General features: G+C 42.7%; 1 protein-coding gene across 1 annotated transcript in view; it reads right to left on the minus strand.

Annotated features, from left to right (window-relative positions):
- The window catches only part of ARMC1 (armadillo repeat containing 1), a 198,055-nt gene that overhangs the window by 72,002 nt on the left and 106,478 nt on the right, over window positions 1-19,575 (minus strand). The window contains exons 4-6 of the mRNA XM_086950145.1: window positions 15,939-16,128; window positions 4,418-4,534; window positions 4,257-4,331 (exon numbers count right to left, since the gene is read on the minus strand). Coding sequence (XP_086806271.1) covers window positions 4,257-4,331; window positions 4,418-4,534; window positions 15,939-16,128 — 382 coding nt within the window. The remainder of the gene's footprint in view (window positions 1-4,256; window positions 4,332-4,417; window positions 4,535-15,938; window positions 16,129-19,575) is intronic.

Below are 19,575 nucleotides of genomic sequence, written 5' to 3' on the forward strand. Positions count from 1 at the left end.
TGTGCGCCATCTCTTTGTGGCGTAGTCAGTGCACCTCATGACAGCTCACTGCCTGTGAGCCTGAGTCCATAATACGGTGCGGGTGCAAAGGGATTGCCTCATTTGCATTGGACCATGTAATTGAGGGCATGCCTTCTCAAGATAGCACTGGCACTAAATTTGCGCCCGAGCTATCAGTATTACAGAAGGGGCTATACAAGCGTCTGCGGCCCCTTCTGCAAAACCACATTGCCCTGGGGCAAAGAAAAAACGTAAATGCCCGGGACACTGTGTCTAATACCCCCACATGTGTTTGTTGTCGGGACTATTTCATTAACAACATCTTGAGTAAAGAAAGGGTACAGAGTCAATGATGTATCCCATCTTCCCCTGTGTCTAAAGTACAATTTGTATAATTTTGAGAGAGTTACTATTTTACTTAATTATAAATGATGAAAACTGGTTATGGCCATGTAAGAAATGGACCCCCTAATCATCCCAAAAAGAAAAAGGAAGAACATTGCATTAATCGTTAATTTTGAACACTAAAACGAAATCAGGCAGCAGACAATGATGGGACCACTAAAATGATGAGAGCAAAGGACTGTGATGGGGAACAGTCTTATGAAATGTTGCCATTCAGAAGATTGAAGGTGGAAGCTGAAAAAGTAGAGTTTCACTTACTATCAATAGCTGTGAACACTAAGTTTTACTGCAACAAGTTGAAATAAAGTAGTTTTCGGCCCCTTAAAATGGCGATATACACCGCAGTGGGCTTTACAGCGTTTGATATGTTGTGATGATATACTGGGTACAAGGGTGTTAGCCTCAAAGCAAAGGCAGTTGCGTTGGCCTGCCACGACTGCCTTGCCTATCTTTCTTCATTCATAAATGTTGTTTCTCCATGATGACGAACCCCAACCGTCATGCACTACGGTGCTCGTGTGCTGATGACGGCTGGGGTTCGTCACAGCCCGCCCCTGTTCGTGTTGTTTACAGCACACCAGGGGAATCGCGGCCGCATGGAAGGGGTTAACTGTGTGGTGCTTGACGACTCCTGCATATTGATTCGACTAACAGTTTTGTTTGTGAGTTTCGTTACTGCTCATCTTGCAATCAGAGCTAAATGAGAACACGACACGTAAAGCAACTATGCGCGTATACTCAACTCTGAAAACGAATTTAGTCTCAGTGCTGGAAGACAGGAAGTGAGGAATTTGGTTGCTCAAGCACGGAAAAACTAGTTTAATAATCATCAGGGCTTTACCAGAAAAAATCATCTGGTCTAGTTGCTAGCATTCACGTGTTGGCTGCAGTGTGAAGACAATGCACATGAGCATCAGCCAATCAACTATTCCTAGGTCAGTTTATCAAGGATACCAGAGCGCAACTGCAAGTTGATCATTCTATTTTCTATTCTATACTCTTTTGGGCTTTGAGTAAATCTCTTGCTCATGATTAGATGGGTTTGAGGTCTATATCGCTTCCCTTCTCCTGAATCGATAGTTGTCCTCTCTTTTCTTGTGTTTATCCTGGAGCATCTCAGAGTCATTGAGTTTAATTGAGCGCACATCCACTGCCACCACTTTTTAATGCATTTTGTTAAAGCATTACCAAAATCCATTCAAAGATGGCTACCACGGATGTTTGCTCATCAGTGGCTACTGTCTTTGAATGCTTTTGGTTAAAGCATTGCCAAAATACATTCACACCTCTGTCCTTTAATGCTGGGAAATACAATTGTTGCCCCAGTCTTGAGCCTCACTAGGCTAGACCAGATTATTTCAAAAGCTCCCAGGCATCTTGTCTGCCTCACAGCAAAACTCTCCGATGAGGGGCAACATGTATATTTCAGCAGCACTATTGAGGACCCACAGAGATACACTGGTTCTACAAATACAGAAACAATAAAAGGGATGCTGGGTGGTCAGGTTATTCGTGGCCTTTGGTGTGGCCAAGGATTCAATTTGGTGTGTGTTTTTAGACCGCGAGTTTGCACTGGGAGTGTTTGTAGGGGTGGTGCAGCACAACCAAGGAGAAAGAATAACAAGCCAATAAGATACTTCACTCATGCGCCAAAGAAAGGGAAAAAAACACTCAAAGAATGCTGAAACCTAAAAATGTTCTCTTACTCTGTACAAAACATGCTTTAAGAGCATATCAGGATGGCACGGTGTGGAAGGTCTCCCATAAAATAAATGTTTCATACGTGTTCATATTGGATGCAGACAATGCTAAGCAGAAGGAAAAGTTACTTACAAGCTACCATAGTTCTCGATTATGAGAACTGAATTTATCAACATTAATAATTGCTTGACCAATGTGGGGGAACCCATAACACTTTGTTTACTCGTGCATGCCTATTTAAAGACATGGCCATTTAAACCATGAAACTGACAATGTATACACAGAAGTCTCAAAACGCTCAAAAAGCCTTTTCAGTAGAAAATGAAAGCAAACAGGATAGCATGTAATAAAAAAAGGAAACGTATTTTTAAGATCTTAAGCAAACCCTGCAATTAAGGACACTACTTTGGCAAGTTAGAATAAGTCTTTATAGTATGGTAACTAAAGGACTTCCTGATTTCCTGGGGAGGTCGGACGGATCGGTCACAAATTCAGTCAAAATACACATGATACACAAGTAAGACGGCAAGCAATTAACTGTTACTTGGCATCATGGGATTTACAACAATATTCATGAAACAACATAAATTAGCAAACTCAATCTCGTCTTCACTAGTGGAAAACACCAAATCAAGAGGCTGGTCAAGAGGTAAACCTCCAATATATAAATGATAACTAAACAAAATGTTACAGGCAGAAGCTTAGCCCGCTTAGTCGTCTATTCTGGAGTCCCCCTCAAAAGTGTTTCCTGCTGCGTATTCACGTAGACCACTGACACGATGATGTTGAGTTATGTCAGGGGCCAAGGTGTTCTTTAGAGCTCGCTACAATGACCTTAAGGCTAGGTGAACATTTCTTAGTTACATTATAGGTGCTCAAATCAAAAAGCCTTTAGTGCTAAGATCAATTTAGGTGTGTAAATGTCATGATTTAAGAGTGCAAAATTCACAAAATGTGACTTTCCACTCGTACATCAATGTATTAATGCAATATGACTCCAGTGTAGCACACTATTACATACCTATACTTCTACAACCTGGGTAAGGGAGCAGGATTGCAAGGACGGAAAAATAAGTAAACACACACAAACTTGTGAGAATTCACAAACCTTTGCAAGGCATATTCCCTGAATGGATACAACTGCAAATGCATTGCTATCAAGGATAAAAGTTAATCTGTCGCCAGGTTAGGAGGGAAGACCTCAAACCCCAAAATCGATGGCGGTCTCAGGAAAAGATTTTTCCCCATTGGGAAAAATAGTTTTCCCATGGAGGGAAAAAAAATACTTAACTGTGAATTTGCACCGGAGGAGCTATTTTTGCCTTTAAAAAATGTAAGTATCAGCTCATGAAAAAAATGGAATTCACAAAAGAGAACCACTGGCGTCACCCGACAGGAGTACACTTCCAAATGATGTTTTGAATGATGCCTAGGATTTGAAATAGCAGTTTTCTGCCAACAGGCACTTCATGATATTTTAGTCTCTAATGTCCCCAAAGGGAGAACCTCTACAAATTGCCACCGAAAGTGTTGATTGGTCCTCCTAGTTTCAGTGGTGCAACTCCAATGGTCCTCCATTTACTCCTACAGGTCTCCTATGAAGCCCTGCATTTATCACCATTTATATACAGAAACTTAGTAAATCTGGGCAGAGCCTAGTTAGTGCTCAGACATTCTAACTGCACAGAAAAGAAAAGGACTTGGCAGTGAATAGTAAAGGTGGTGACCTCTTGATCTGCATGGTCAAATTTGGGCCTTAAAAGCACAAATCATTTTTCTTCTGCAAGGTTGTGCTATCAGTCTACCTTCTTTCATTCCTACATACAAAAGAAGGCAGTTTAGAAGTTGTCGGTGAAATTAATATTTCAATTTAAAGTAAATAAATAATTATCAAAGTGAGTTTAATTTAAAAAGACTTGTTTTCCTCTAGTGGTATAGATTATGAGAGAGAAATATATATATATATATATATATATATATATATATATATATATATATATATATATATATATATATATATATATATATATATATATATATATATATAAATGTGTGTATGCTCAATCCAATTAAGAACACAGTTTTTAGCTTCTGAAACAAGTATACAATAGTTACTTGATCAAACATGCACTTAAGCGGTCACATCGTACCTCCTCTCCGCTGTCTCCCTTCACAACTTGCTGCGCTTTCATGACTTTGGTTGAGGCGATGGCTGTTGCTAAAGCCTAAAAAGAATGAAAACAAGCTTCAGGGCGCGTAACCTCACAGTGAAAACTAACACACCTTATCAACTGCTTGTACAATCATTTACCTCTGCTTTCAGGTCAGATCTGATGCGTACCACGCATCTCTGAATGGCCATCTGAAACGTAAAGCTAATGACCCCTTTTATTTTCAACAAGGCATCTTCACAAAGGCTCCGTCGTGACTAAAAAAAGAAATAGAGATCAATTTGGAAGTAACTAAAAAGTAACAAAACATTCACATGCACTAACAATGCTAAAACATTCATTAAAGACCTCTTAATACTAACGGTTTATGCACCGCAACACTTTTTAAAATTATCACGGCACAGTGGATTTGAGCATGTTTTGCTTACATTCAGAAATGCCCCTCGATGGGCTGAAGTGGAAATAATGAGAAGAAAAAGTGCTCGAGTCAAAAATGCTTTGCGCCATATGATAAGCCGAACAGTCCCCCATGGTCAGGCTCTGACTGACTGAAGTGCTCATCGATGAGCGGTTAGTGTGTACGTTGCTATTTATCAGACACCTTGTGCACGTACTGACTAGATTCATCCAAGCAGCTGTTGTGTCCTTCAGCTATGAGTCGTGGCAGTTACCGTCGTGCAAGTTAACTTAAAGCAGCAGTTTAACACAGAAGGCACAATTTCGGCTCGCTTGAACTGCAGCAATACCAAGCTTGTGAGCGGAGGGAAATGAAGGGGAACAACAATGTCAAATTAAACCACGCTCGACGTACGATAATCTTTCCTTCGACTTTACCAACTGACTAAAAGCAGTTCTACGCCCAATTAAAAAGCAGCTCACACATGAAACGGAACCTGATTGGACAACGGGCAAGTAAGTTATAGGAATACATTAATAACAGTTTCCTTCATTTAGTCTTAAGTTTTGGTGCTTTATACATTTGACATTTATTATGTAGGAGTTTCTTCAGTGTACTAAGGGTGCTGTGTTGCTGGTGACAGCATTAAGGCACACAGGGTAAAAGACAATGAGAGACAGGACACATTTGCAGTTGGGTTCCATCTTTAGCTCAATTGTTTTAGAAAAAGTTGGTCTGCTCTGCCTATGCGGCATGGTGACATCAGAAGTGGGTTCTATCTAGATTGTCTAAAACTACTGGCTCTTTGAATGCCTGATACCAATGTTGTTTCTTTGTAGCTTGTGATGTGATTTTCTACAGCTTGCGGGATACCTTTTGGAGGCGTTGCCCGAAGCAGCAGGCTTTGCAAGGCAAACAGTGTCATTTCAAAGACCCCACGTTGTTACTTAACGCCCTGCGTGCTCGTGACGGAACGGTTCCGTCACGAGCCTCGGGTGGGCTGTGCTGGTGACGGAATGGTTCCGTCATGGCCCACTCGCCGCGCCTGCGCGAATTCCACGCCTGCGCTGAAGGTTCTATTAGGCGGGCGGGGCCGTGACAGAACCGTTCTGTCACAAGCACAGCCCACCCGAGGCTCGTGACGGAGCGGTTCTGGGTTCCGTCACGAGCACGGGAGCGCCGCGTGCCCCCCCCCCCTTAGCCAGCCCCCTCAATTGTCCAGAGAATGTCCCTTTCTTCCTCTTGCACCGCACTCCGTTGCTTTACACCTAGGTTTGCAATAGACCTTTTTATACCGAACAACGAGCATTTTACATATACACATCAGCATAACTCACATCACAAACAGCAGCGTTTTTCATAAAATATGGTATTATTTCCCCACACCAGGAAAGCTGTAAAGGTCGGTTGACTATGCTGTGGCCTGAACCTGTGATTGCCGCAGCTAAGGGGTTAATAGCTGGAGTAGGGTGTGGGTGTCATCTCTGCATGGTCTTTTTTTTGGGACCTATTATCAGTTTAAATGGTCTGTTCTGTGCCGTCAAGAATTGTTTCTGTCACTTACTTGGGACGCAATGTCAAACCACTGACATAGCCAGGTATCATAAAGCCAGTGGGACATACACTGCCTTATTGGACCCTACCGATACAGAGTAAGATTTTCCATCCAACAAAAATATTCAGTAAGGTAGCGCCACTGGGAGAGTTCTTGTGAGGAGCACTGTAGGAAGCCTAAAAGTCATATTTGTGACCCAACACAGGGACACTTAGCGTTGTACCTCTCAAGAGGGAGGAGGAGTCCATTGATTTGGGTGCTTAAGGGTGCATACCAACTCCTTGCCAGCACACCAATGATTAGCGAACCCTATGAGCATTTTCCCTTTTATGGGTTGAATCTTCTTGCACTAGACATACATATGGCGACCTTTTTCAAATTTTTCTCCCAGTGGGCAGATCATATTTGAGCTCACTGCATTTTTTGGACAGATATCAGAGGGAATTACCCACTATGAACTTGCTCCCTCATAAGTGCTCTCATAATAGAGGATGATGACCCCCTAAATGAACACTAGGAAGAGCAAGAGTTGCTAGGGACTTGCCTACAAAGTTGGGGCACATGCCTTTTCATCATTGCCCCTGGAAAAGTGCCTATGGACGCCCCTCTGTTCCCATTTCCTCCAACGGTATGTTATTGTTGAGCAAAATAAACGCACATTTAGAAATCAACATATTTTACCACTTTAGAAATGTAATTCAGAACGTATTTTTAACATAAGTAAAATGCATATTTAAAAATACCTTACAAAATGTGTGAATATCTTTTGGTAGAATAAGTAAATAAAACCAAAACATATTGTATAGTGACAAACATAGATGTGAAAGATGCTGTTAGTACAGCTCCACTGAAATTGCATGTGTTTTTAAATTTTGCACCAAGCACCTATAGTTTAGCCTGTGCAGAGACTTGTACTGAATTTTCTTTTCGACCTTTGCTCATAGTAAAATGTCTGTGCAAACAGCCTAACATTGATGTCATATTAGAAATGTGCCGACTTTCGTATTATGCTCATTTAGTTCTTCTCTCTCCATGTTAGATCATTTCCCTTAAGAATAATAGCTTATTGAACATGAATAGAAGGAATGGGGATGTAGACTTATAATGCTGCTCAAATATGAACTCAAAATAAGTTTTAACATTTGCTGACTAGTCTTTGTTCCTGCGCTGGAACTCACAATGCGCCTTTAGCTTAGGTAAGAGGGTTCTCATGGGAACTTTCCTTCATGTAACAATTGTACCAAAGGACTGTATCAATTTGGACGACGAGAGTGCAGACTGTGGGAATTGGAGGAAGATGCATCGTATGACACACCACCACCACCTTACGAACCATTCTTATTGGACATTGGGAGTAGGCATCAATATGAATCGATACATGTGTTGAAAGGATAGAACAATGAGTGTTCCTGGCTAGTCAGGCACACCTCTATTTTTCCTCTTACCCATCCTGTAGTCTTGCTGCTGGATCTTCTCCTTTGCCTGAGAACTCTTCTTCAAGGAAAGCAGATTTCCTTTACCCTTTTGAGGTGATTTCTTTTATTAATTTCATGATCGATGCTACTGCAGAGATCATTATTCTAAAAGTTGCCACTGCAGCTTTAGGGAATTTGGCTGAGATCCAGAACTACTCATCAAGAGGAGTTTGCCTTTCTGTTCATTGCGCTCTTCCAGTAGAACTCTTCATTGGTTCTTATTTAGTTAGAATAGGTCCTTTAGTTAGTTTATTGGGTATCATTATGGAACACATGACTTAATTGCTAATTTCTAACCGCTTATATGTCTGTATTTTTCTAATTTGTATAAAGATACTTGACATTCTAACCATAAAGATAATAAAGCCTTTAAAACTTAACCCAACCTCTCATCATTGGCTCATCATAATCCTAAATGTCCATGTTGTTTAATGACTTTACTTTGTAGGTGGCTCTAATTCTCTACATTGTGGAAAAGGTCCATCTGACCTCTCCCGGAGCCTGGAGGATTCTCCATGGTGCAATTTCTAAGTGGGTGTATTTTAAGTGCAAACCCATCAAGGAGAGTCAGTTTGGGCTCCAGCTTGGTTGTGCTTAACCACTTCAAAGCTGCCGCATATTCCCGCTGTGTGCTGCAATTTTCAAAATCCCATTGTTTGCGACAAGGTCAACTCGTCATAAGCACAGGGCAGGTAAAACCCATGACGACGAGTTGACCTTGTCACAAGCATCGAAGGTGTTAAATACCATATTCCTGGAGTCTGTACATTGTTTGAATGGTGCATTGCAGTAGGATACATACTATATCACACTCATTTGTGCAGCCACACATCCTTTCCTTAGAGCAGGCCCTAGGGAAAGACTTCAGAGGTTATCCATAAAATAATCCCAGAGGTGTTCTGAAGGGTGGGTGTGGCAAACAGTAAAATTCAAACATTGAACTGTTTTCCCCTTGCTTGATCTATCTAATGAAATACCTAACTATGCAAACAAAAGGACATACCCAGCTACACTAATGAGAGGGTAAACCCATAGTGAACACTTGACAACTCAGAACAGTTAGTCCCTTAGCTGGGCAAGGATTTATAATCAGAAGGATCAAACACAAACCCACCGATTAGCAGTCAATCGACCAAACATTGACTTTATCCAATGCAATTGAATAGAAGAGGAGTGAAAAGAGGTTGAATGTGCAAAGATAAGGGGAATGGAATAAAAAAAAGTCTGGATACATTTATTGACATCCCCATTAAAGCAGAAGGTTGTATCCATACACTCTTTTACGTTCTCCATGGAAAGACTCTCATGCTTCGGCACAATGTAGTCCTGTAAACGTGCAACCCTCTCAAGTTTTCTAGGTATTGCAGTGGACTTTGAATTTTAATCACTGCTCCGCCAGATACCAAATATGATTTTCGAGCATATGGAGCTGGTTCATTCAGTACAGGGAGGTAGTTGCAGCTGCAGGAGGAGCCTTTGCAGCAACGTAAGCTTATAACAAAAATTATCAGCAACTAATCTGATTTGGTGGCCAAAAGATAGTTTTTGGTCAAACCATACCCCAACATTCTTTATGGTCCAAGTAGAGATGTAGAGGATTCTAGTTCAGTTGGCCACATGTATTGGAGCCGATCATCTAAAAGTAATGCTCATGTAGAAGTAGTTCTCCATCAGCCTGAGATGCACGTTTCTGACGAGCAGTGGGTTTTTTATTCAGGACTATTTGCTGTCTGACAATATCCAAATACTCTTGGAATTCTATGTGGTATTAGGATACAACCTAAGCCATAGCGGCCTCGGGTAGATGATGAACATAAAGTGAACAGGTTGGGATCCCTCAGTCCCACAAATGTGAAAGTCTTGAAATTCAAGGGGAAGCAGATTCCGATTTGCTGATTACAGTTTTATTGAAAAGACTGGCAATACTGCAAAGTCAGTCCCGCCAATTTGTCATGTTATCTGAACAGGTTTCCTTTTAGCACACTATATTGTGTTCTTCAAATAAGTCATGGAGAAGAGAGATTCTGTGTGTCCCCTATGAGGGGAGGAAAGTAGGTCTTCTCTACGGTGGGAACTGCAGACTCGCGTGATCTCCCATATCAGAAGACTGACTACCTGTCGGGGAGTACTTTGGTTGTAATATATAAATTACTGAAACTGGAATTTTCCCTTCCCCTTCATGATCTTGCTAATTATTGGGAGGTGTAAAACAACCTGCTGCTTAGTGGTCCAGTGAAAGAGACGTATGATTATTGCATGGCTTACATCACTAGATACAGACCAGTGTTGGTGTAGGAAGGTGGTATCCTTCTGCATGGTCAGCCTCACTTTTTGTCTGGTGCTAAGCTGTATTTTGACTAGTCTGACTGGGATCCTGCTGATCAGGACCCAGTCTATCTGCTTTCTCCCTACACTGTTGTGTGCAGTACTTGGGTACATCCAAGATTGGATACTGGGGTACCCTTATAAGTCCTTGGTATATGGTATTAAGGTACGCAGAGCATAGGTACCCCAGAGGTCTTCCATGGGCTGAAGCAGGGGCCTCCCATAAGAGACCATTCAAAATGGATCTACAGGCCTGCCATTGCAGCTTGTGTAAGCTGGTGCTAGCACCACTTATTAAAGATATATGTTTCCTATATCTAGGGTAGCTGGACTTAAAACCTATAAGTCACCCCTATAGCAGGCCTTTGCAATCCTGAAAGCAGGGTACTTTGTTCTAAGTGAGGCGGTGCCCCTGCATGAGCAGGACACCCCTGTAGCCTACGGAGTCCATTCTCCCGGGTTGTCAGAGAAGCAGCCATATACTATATAGAGGGGCACCGGGTAATTATGCGATGACCAAACGGCTGCAACAAATCCTAACATGTTTGGTATCAAACATATTGTAATCACACCCCCACACCATAAACGGCGTGGGAGGTATGATTCCAAGCTCTGGCAGAGCCCTTCATTAGGCTCTCAGTGTTTCCTGTACCAGCCTTCTTGTCAAAATGGTTGCTGCAGTCCAGAGACACGATTCTGCCCTTCTGCTGCTGAGCCAAGCTCGAGCAGAGGAAGGCAGAACAATATGTATCCTATCACAGGGAGTTGTGACCACCTCCCAGACAGGATTTAATGTATTGGGATGGGGTGGGTGTGCTTGCCAGCGCCACTCAGTCTGCATGAGGGGCACATTTGGTGTTCCTGTGCATAGTCCTGTTCAAACTAGTCCTGGGAGCCTTTAGCTCCCGCTCTGGCACAGTTGGCTCCCGCTCTGGCGCGAAACTGACAAAGGACATGGGAGTAACCTCCCCCCGGTCTAGACCCTCCCCTAGGAGGGTCCCCTCAATCTTCATAACCCTTTCCCTAGGGTACTTACAGGCTTACCTGGGTGTAGGTCCCTAGATTTGTCGTGAGATAAGATTCAGATCAGACACCACTGCTCTTCTACCATCGGGGCACTCTGGCCTTTGCTGGACTTTGTTTGGGCCTGACTTCGTGTCCCTTCCAGTTTGCTGCATCGTCTGTGCATCATACAGGAACCTTCGAAGGCATGTAAAGCTCAAAGAAACTTGAAGAAAATCTTCCTTTGAGTCAAGGCGTCAATCCCCTGCATTTGCAGGCACCGCAACAAAGTTGACCGGTCTGCAGATCCTCAGCTCCTCCCGACATCCGGGCTCTGCATCACAGGTAGTGGTTTTCCACAGCTCCTGTGGCCTGCCCTGCCCTCTCACCAAGTTTGAGGCCAGTATCCCTTGAGGGGGTTGCAATAACTGAACCCCTGTGCACTGCATCCAACTTGCAGTTGCAAAGGCTTGTTGGTTTCTTTCCAAGAAGATCTTCGGGTTTCAAGTAGCCTCAACTTCGCGCATCTCCAGTGAGCAGAATCTTGGGCCCCAATGCATTGTGTGCATCATGGCCTGCATCTTTTGGTGAGCAGCTTGAGGTCCTTTCGTGACTCCAGTGCCTCCGGCCTGAGGGTCCACTTGATGGTCACACTTGTTTCTTTTGGGCTCTCATGATTGCTCGGGCCCTGGACCTTGCTGGTCCCGACGTTGCTCCTTCTTTGATTCCTGCGTGGCTTGCTTTTGCCAAGGCTTGTTGGTGCTCGGCTGGACACTGACCCCTCAGCACTCGACACGCTTCGTGGGACAGTTTGTGCACGGCCATTGGTCCTCTTCAGCGTCGCCTGGTCCTTGCAGCTGCAGAGTCAAGGTCACTGTCATCCATCCCGCAACACCGACTTCGGAGGGCATTCGTCTTCCATGTCTCCAGGTCACCCCTGAGTGACAGACTCTGTCCCCTCTGCTTGCAGGTACTTCTCATCAAGAATCCATCCTTGGATTCCACTGGACACTTTCCCCTTCTTCCACAGTGGTACTTTCCTGAACTCCTTGATTGGGTTCGACAGCGGTTTCCAACACCATATCACATGTATGCACCCGGCTTCCCTGGTATAGGTAACGTTGATACTAGGGTATCCACGGGTGGGGTGGCTCTCCAACCGTCAGTCTTCCGCTGGGTTTCTTCAGGGTGCACTCTGAAGAGTCCTTAATCTTTAAAAATCCAACTGCGACTTACACAGTTTTAATGGAGCACGTGGTCATGTTCCCGCACTGCACACACTCTCGCGTGTGGTCCCTATCTACTTACCTTGGGTGGTTCCTTGGGTCCCCAGCACTTCTACCTCCTCTCGACCCTGTCTTGACTCGAGTTGTGGTCCTTATACCATTTTCTGGGGCCACTGTGTATTTCATGCTATTTACTGTGTTTCTTTGCTTAACTATTGTGTGCATTGCACATAATTCCGGATAGGAGATATTTCTATGTGTTAAGAGAGTTATATAATAAATACGTATTTTTATAAATACTTTGCAGGGTTCTTTTTCACTTAATCAATACTATAAGATTGCATTCTGGTAAAACAAGCTGCTTTACACTCCTTCTGGACTAAGCCTGAAGGCTGCTCTCCACAGTTACCACTTAGAGAGCTTTCTAAGGTTGTGTAAGACCTCTTAAATCACCATAAGGATTGTCTGGACTGGTGCAAGGCGTCCACTTACATAAGTGCACATCATATACTAGGTCAGCTTCTCACAGTTGGAAAGAAACATTAGTGATTACTGTTAATTACAAGCCCAGTGCAATAAAGTGGCCTCTAATGGTAGGCGAAAAGGGTTAAACAAATATTTGATGCCTTTAACTTACCAGCTACATTGTATACTCGTTCATGGGTCATCAAGGAAGGAGATAATACAGATTGTATTTTAAGAGGCGTTGATTGGCTAATGTCTTTAAGGTTTCTACTTTTTCAACTCAGTTCTGGAGGATGTTGCTTTCAAAGAAGGTCATCAGATTCTTTCAAATCAGAGAAGATAGATTCCTGGAGAATTGCTTTGTTTGGTTTCCTGGCAGACTATTGTGGATAGCATTGAGTTTTCTTTTCATCTGGAAGCTCATCTGTATTTTCTCTTCTTTGCTTAGCAAAACTCTAGAACATCAGCACCTTGGGTCGTTCACGGAGTTGTCATTTCATAACCAGAAAGTATCAACACAACTGAACCGCTTGCGGTCAGCCTTCACCATTGGTTTGAATTTATTTTTTAGGTTGCAGAGGAAGTCACTACTGCCATAGGTGAACAGATATTTGCTTTATCCATGGTCTTTTTACAGTTGGATGCAGGCCAAGCAAAATGCCTTAACATTGCTTCTGCAAAAATGTTACTCTTTCCTCACCCATTTTTGTGGGCTATACGTATGTTCCCCATTTCAACTGGTTCCAATTTTGGGACTTTGCCCTACAAAATAAACAGTCCTTGCAGTGTGCTCCCACCCGTTACAGTCATTGTGTATTGTTTCCTTTTTTAAATTTGTGTTTTATGTTTATTTATTATACTGCATTTTGCAAATATCGGCTGTTTAGCCTAATTGCTAAACAAAACATATTACCCCAACTTAATATACCCATATATTCTACCTTAACACTACCAATACATGTAATAAGGTGAACAGGGTGCAATGAGTTGCAGAACTTTAGACACATGTAGTACTACTATTCCCTCTCCTAATAACATGGAGTGAAAAAGGCATGGAAAAATCTAGGCACTATTAATATCAAAGTCCATCCTGGCCTTTAGACATCTAAACATCAAAGCTAATGCAATCTGTGCGGAAGAATTTTCATCAGGCTAAGTTAGTTCAGTCAATGAGAATACTTGAGGTTACTCTACATCCGGCCCAGTCCCCACTACCCTTGACACAAGTTACTCTGGAATTGAAATATGATGAAATCAGGAAGGTGTGCAGCTTGGTATATCCTAGCAGAGCATAGGAAGAATATTCCAATTGTATTTAAGACTCAGTGGGGAAGTGTTGAAAAAGGGAGAGGGAAAACATCCCAGTAGCTATTTGAAAACAAGCGCTGGTGATACCAATAGGTTTTGCCTTTGTCAATGCTTTTTGCCGCCTGTTGCAGTCAATGCTGTTTATTGATTGCAACAAAAAAAAGATATTACTGATGCTATACAGCACACAAGAAGATGAAGGAAAGTGGCTGAATAAGAAGCAAGCAAATGAGATTGAGAAGTTATCCAACCAATGATAAGTAATGGACTCATCCAAAACACTAGCCCAGTCATTACAATTTCCAGAAGAAATGTTTCTACAAAAAGATTATCACTCGGGCCCTGAGTCTTTTCAGGGACTCTAATGATGTGCACATTGTTGCTCCTCAAGTGCCCCTCTGTATCATCCAGGCGCTCTGTGAGGGTCTTGACCTCTCTTTGAAGCTCACGTAACTGGGCGTTATTGTCTTTGCTCACAGGCGTGGTGTGCACCAGTACTTTCTCTGAGTCGGACACTCTCCCAGGCAGTTGCTTATGACTGGCACAAAGTAGCCCCAGGTCTAAAGTGACTATTTTTATCTTGTATTCAAGAGCCACTTTGGTGTCCTTGATCTCTGCCACAATGCGTTCAGTGTGTGCTTCCAGCTGCCCCTCTTCTGCAAGCTGTGGCCCAGAATTCGCTTGCGGCCCCATTTTGGTTTAAGTTGCACCATGCCTCCAGTCACTTTGGGAGGTAGTTCTTCCACTGGGCCGCCGCGCCGCACCACCCCCAAGCACAGACCATCTCAGCCACAGCACCATTATTTAATATATCTTTAATCTTCATATACTTACTTCCTTTTTGCATCGATATACCTTCCAGGTACTTATGGATCGATATATTTATTACTTCTAATTAAGCATATCCAATGAACTACCCTAGCTCTCACACTATACCTTTATCAATATATCCTCTACCTCCACTCTCTCATTCATCCCAAAAACCAGTACTATAATCCCCAATATAACCCTTTCTAGACTCTTCCCTACTCTACCTCTCCTTGCATCATCTCATACCTATTTTACTATTCCGAACCCCCAAAACAAGCATTTCTAAACCCTTCCCTCTAACTCTTCTGCCTCCACATCCTTTTTACTCATTCCAAGCCTCCTCCTACTGCTGTGACCTCCAAAAAAAGTCTAATCCTTCCCTCTTCTATCTCTCCGCTATCCTTAACAACCCAAATAACTGACTAACATATCCACCACTCAAATTACTTGCATATTTCATTATACTAATTCACCACTAGTCTTTTATGGGTTCCGGAGTAGCGTGCTTCTCGCCGAAAAAGCGATTAGACTCCTCGTCAGGGGTTGAAAGCACTATATAAATGCAATTACAATACAATACTACACAATAAGTCATGTAACAACAGACAGCTAATGTAGAGGAGACCTAAAAAAGAGACACGTGGAGGTAATGTTTGACAAAGTGTGTCAGGAGCTCAAAACAGTAACCTCCAGAAAATAATTGAACAGAGCTCCCACCACCAACAATGTTTCAGAGATGCCACCCATTAGATTCACCAAAAGTTGATCCATCGATCACAGAAGACAATAGTGTGATTCTATAAGTGGATGTTGTGTAAATCATTAAATTAGTGAGAAAACTAATCTTAGTCTACCCTTCGAGTATACCTCTAAACGGATGACAAAACATTTGAAATGGAAATTCCTGTAATTTTTTTTTCTTTTAACGGACTTCAGGGTGGGGGTTCTTCATTATGGCACAGCAAGGAACACACACATGAATACTCATTCCACAGATTAATTCAATAAAAATCATTCACGTCCTGATTGTGTAACTCATGCTAGCCAGACAGTGAGGCAAAAGATATGCCTTTCCGTGGAGGTTTCAACTTCTCTTACCGTGTCGTCAAGGCCCTCAATATGTAGCACCACAGTTTTGGCACGTTTATTTGTGGTCCCCAGGAAAAACTGAGCTTTCCGCCGCCGGGAATTAATTTCACTCGCAGTGTCATATTCTGAGCTACTAGATGACTGAAGAAGTTCGAACACTTCATTTGCCAAAAATTTGGTGTCTCCTGGACTAGTTGACCTGAAATGAAAAATATAAGTGTTACTGGAATAGTTTGAAAAAATACCAAAAAAGTACACTGCAGGCTGGTCGGTTAAATAAATAAATACGAAACAAGTATCGGTGTACCAGAAACATGGTTTTCTAAAAAACGAATTTTGGAATCTCATCCCTAGTCAGGACACATTGGCTGAGCTGTACCATTCACTCTGGGCACGATCTTAAATGTGAAGAGAGCTTATGTTGAGCCAGCAGTTAAGGACTTTAAATAGGAAAGAAATCACTAGCAATGAGTTTATTTTGTGCCCACAGAATATCTTTAATTTAATCACGTGTCATGTCCCAAGACTCAGTCTAACAGCAACCGTGACCTACCACTATTATTTCAAAGAGCCACAAAACACACTCTTTCTATGCTGATGCCTACATTCCAGGAGCTTAAGTTTTACCTGGCAAAATAAACACAGCGAAAGCCACCATCCGGGTTCTAGTGCTGAAAGTAGATATATATTCAGTGTAAAAGTAAAAAATGTGCATGCAGTAGTTGGGAGTATAACCCAACAACTTATAAATAAGAGGAATAGAATAACTGAGCATTTCTCGTCTGCAGCAATTTCAATGGTTGTTTCTTTTGAACACGCATTTGTCGCAGCCATACTGTTTTCCCCTCCACTGTGATCTTGAAGTCTTTGCATGGTGCTCAGACAAAAAACTAAATGCAGCCCAAAGTCCCCATCAGACCCTATTATCATTTACTGCTTTCTTATTAGAACACATTACAGTTCATAACATCATACAGGTTAATCCACAAAAATAACATGGAATTAAAATCTATTTAATGCAAACATATGCCTTTCATGCTACTCAAAGTGCTAGGAAATTGTTATAATGTTCAGATGTATGGTCTAAAATTAAAAATTTAAGGAAAGCCTTAGTGATTTTAGAAATTCGATCCCATTACCCATGCAATTAGTCGAGTAGGATCACAGTAACTTTTCTAGTCGTAGGTCTTAAAACAGGTTTTGTTTCTTCACCATTAAAAACTAACTTTCTCAGATACTTTCAAAGACAATTGGTTCAGCCATTTTGCAAAGTGATGTTTTTCTAAAAGCAAGAATTCCATTGAATTATATAAGCAAAGGACAGACCCAAAGCCTAGTCCAAGTATATATTGAGTACAACAGATCTGTTGCTAACAAGCACCTAAAGTTGTCTGTATGCAAGATTTTAAAATGTGGACATTCACAAAGCCAGCATCATAGCAAGTGCAAATACCGATTCAGACGTGACATTCACGTAGGAAAACTACGAGCATGAACTTACAAAAAGTAGCCTGATTTGTACAGGTGATATTATATTCAAATACAGTTGTTTAGCTTTCAGTTTCCTGCGAGAACACCACAAAAAGCTAAAAGACAGAGTAGAAGATATGGGGTCCACAATTGCAACTGTGAAGCCCTCAGTGTCCGCAACGGTGGTCCAAATAAAGACACTGCAAGAGGAGGTGAACTACCTTAAAGATCGTATTGACGACCAAGAAGGCAGTTCACACCGGAATAACATGCGCCTGGTGGATCTGCCGGAACGCGACCAGGGACAGAGTATGGAGTTATACCTGGAAACCTGGTTCTCGGACGCTATCCTTCAAGGCAAGCACTATTTCTCCATGGAGATAGCCCATAGAGTCCCAGGAGGCCCTCCTCAACTGGGCGTCCCCCCCTGGCCGGTGGTCGCAAGCCTCTTCAACTACAGTGACAGTGACCTTATCCTGCAAGTCACAAGGGCCCATGAGTGATCGAGAATGTAGAGGTCAACATATATCCGGACTACAAGTTATCAGTACAGCGCTGCAGGGCATCATTTATGGACGTTAAATGCTGCCTCCGCGAACATGAGATAAAATACATGCTACAATATGCAGCCTCATTGCGAATACAACATAAATGAACCACAGTCTTCTGCCATGTTTCCTGATGACGCCGGGAACTGGGTGGAACAGAATGGAGTGGCATCTGCTCCGAAATCCACAGGAGACTCACACCAGCAATGGAAAAAGGCCACACATCGTGGACACCACATCCTACCCCGCAGGCAGCGCCGCACCAAGGTACAAGTATCACCAGAAAGGGACCAAGCTGTCAAACATGCAGTACAGCACGGAACCACCACTTCCCCTCTCTGCTCAGACTCCGAAACGGGGGCCTCCCCGAACCAGGTATATTCCCTATCGGACTCACAGCAACAGTTGATGCTGGGTAATGGCCCCACCTTTACAGTGCAAACTTCAAATGAACTGGGTTACCGACTCATGAAACTGGGACTCACAGGAACTGCGTAATCCATCCTCGTAGAACACTACCTCTAAGCAGGAGGCAACCCCCGGAGAAAGGATTTTATCACCCCCTAATCGGCTTATCCACGAACACTTTACTAGGGTTGGCAGGAGGCCATAGCGATGTCGCGTTCTAATCTAGGACCCCGATCAATACTGTGACCTTATGCCCCTATACGGCTATAATCCATTTATTCCCCTATAATGGCATAAACGATCAAGAGTGATATTTCAGAAACTTGTCTCTGGCCTAACACGATCAGAGCCACATTTCAGAATCTCTTCCTCTGCAGCTTCCTCTGCAGCTCATTAGAGCAAATGACACAGCAGAAGCCACTATCTAAGATTCCTAGATTACACTCAGAGTTCTTCAACAAGATAAAACTCAGCAACCTGGGAAAACCCCGCTTGCTATGTTTTGATTAGTAATAGAACTCTAATGAGCACTGAGAGACGATCACTTCCTAGTGACCTCTTTATTGACGTCTTGTGTCCAAAAACATACGTCAAACAAGGCACCTTTCAGGTATAAATATTACCAACGTTGCCTTAAGCAAACGCTGCCTCAACGACATCGATGATAGCGATGGTGTGGTGAACATAGGAGCAGAACAGCTGTCCCCTGCAGAGCCCAGCAGATGCAAGCTGCCCACGGACGCTGCCCCTCCTCCTCCTCGACGCGCTGAGAGAGACGCTGTCTTTTCTCCTGCCGAGAAAATCCAGCTCCGGCGTTTCCAGCCTACTCTTGCGAGTAACTGGGATATCGAGTCCTGGAAGGAGATACAAGACCTCCAACATTCTATTCCAGAGGTATGGTGTTGACTAAACCCTTAGAGAGAATTCTTGAAGCAAACCTTGGCAAAACCAACTTAACTAAAACTGCTACTTACTTACTCCCTCCCAAGTATTATGCTTAGGTCAGGTACACTGTGGTAGGCGTAGTTAGAAGCACCAGTTGAGTACGTTAGCTAAATGTATATATGAATGTATATATTTTATTCATTTTAACCATTGTATGGCTAAGAAACCATATCAATGCTTTTACAGTATTATTTCGCAATCCTCATTTTACTGTACGCACGTTTTATAATAACTAGTCTTGCAATTGTGGCAATTCATTTCTCTTGCATGAGAAG

This window comes from Lissotriton vulgaris, unplaced genomic scaffold (genome assembly GCF_964263255.1).
Source record: "Lissotriton vulgaris unplaced genomic scaffold, aLisVul1.2 SCAFFOLD_2068, whole genome shotgun sequence".
Classification (NCBI taxonomy): Eukaryota; Metazoa; Chordata; class Amphibia; order Caudata; family Salamandridae; genus Lissotriton; species Lissotriton vulgaris.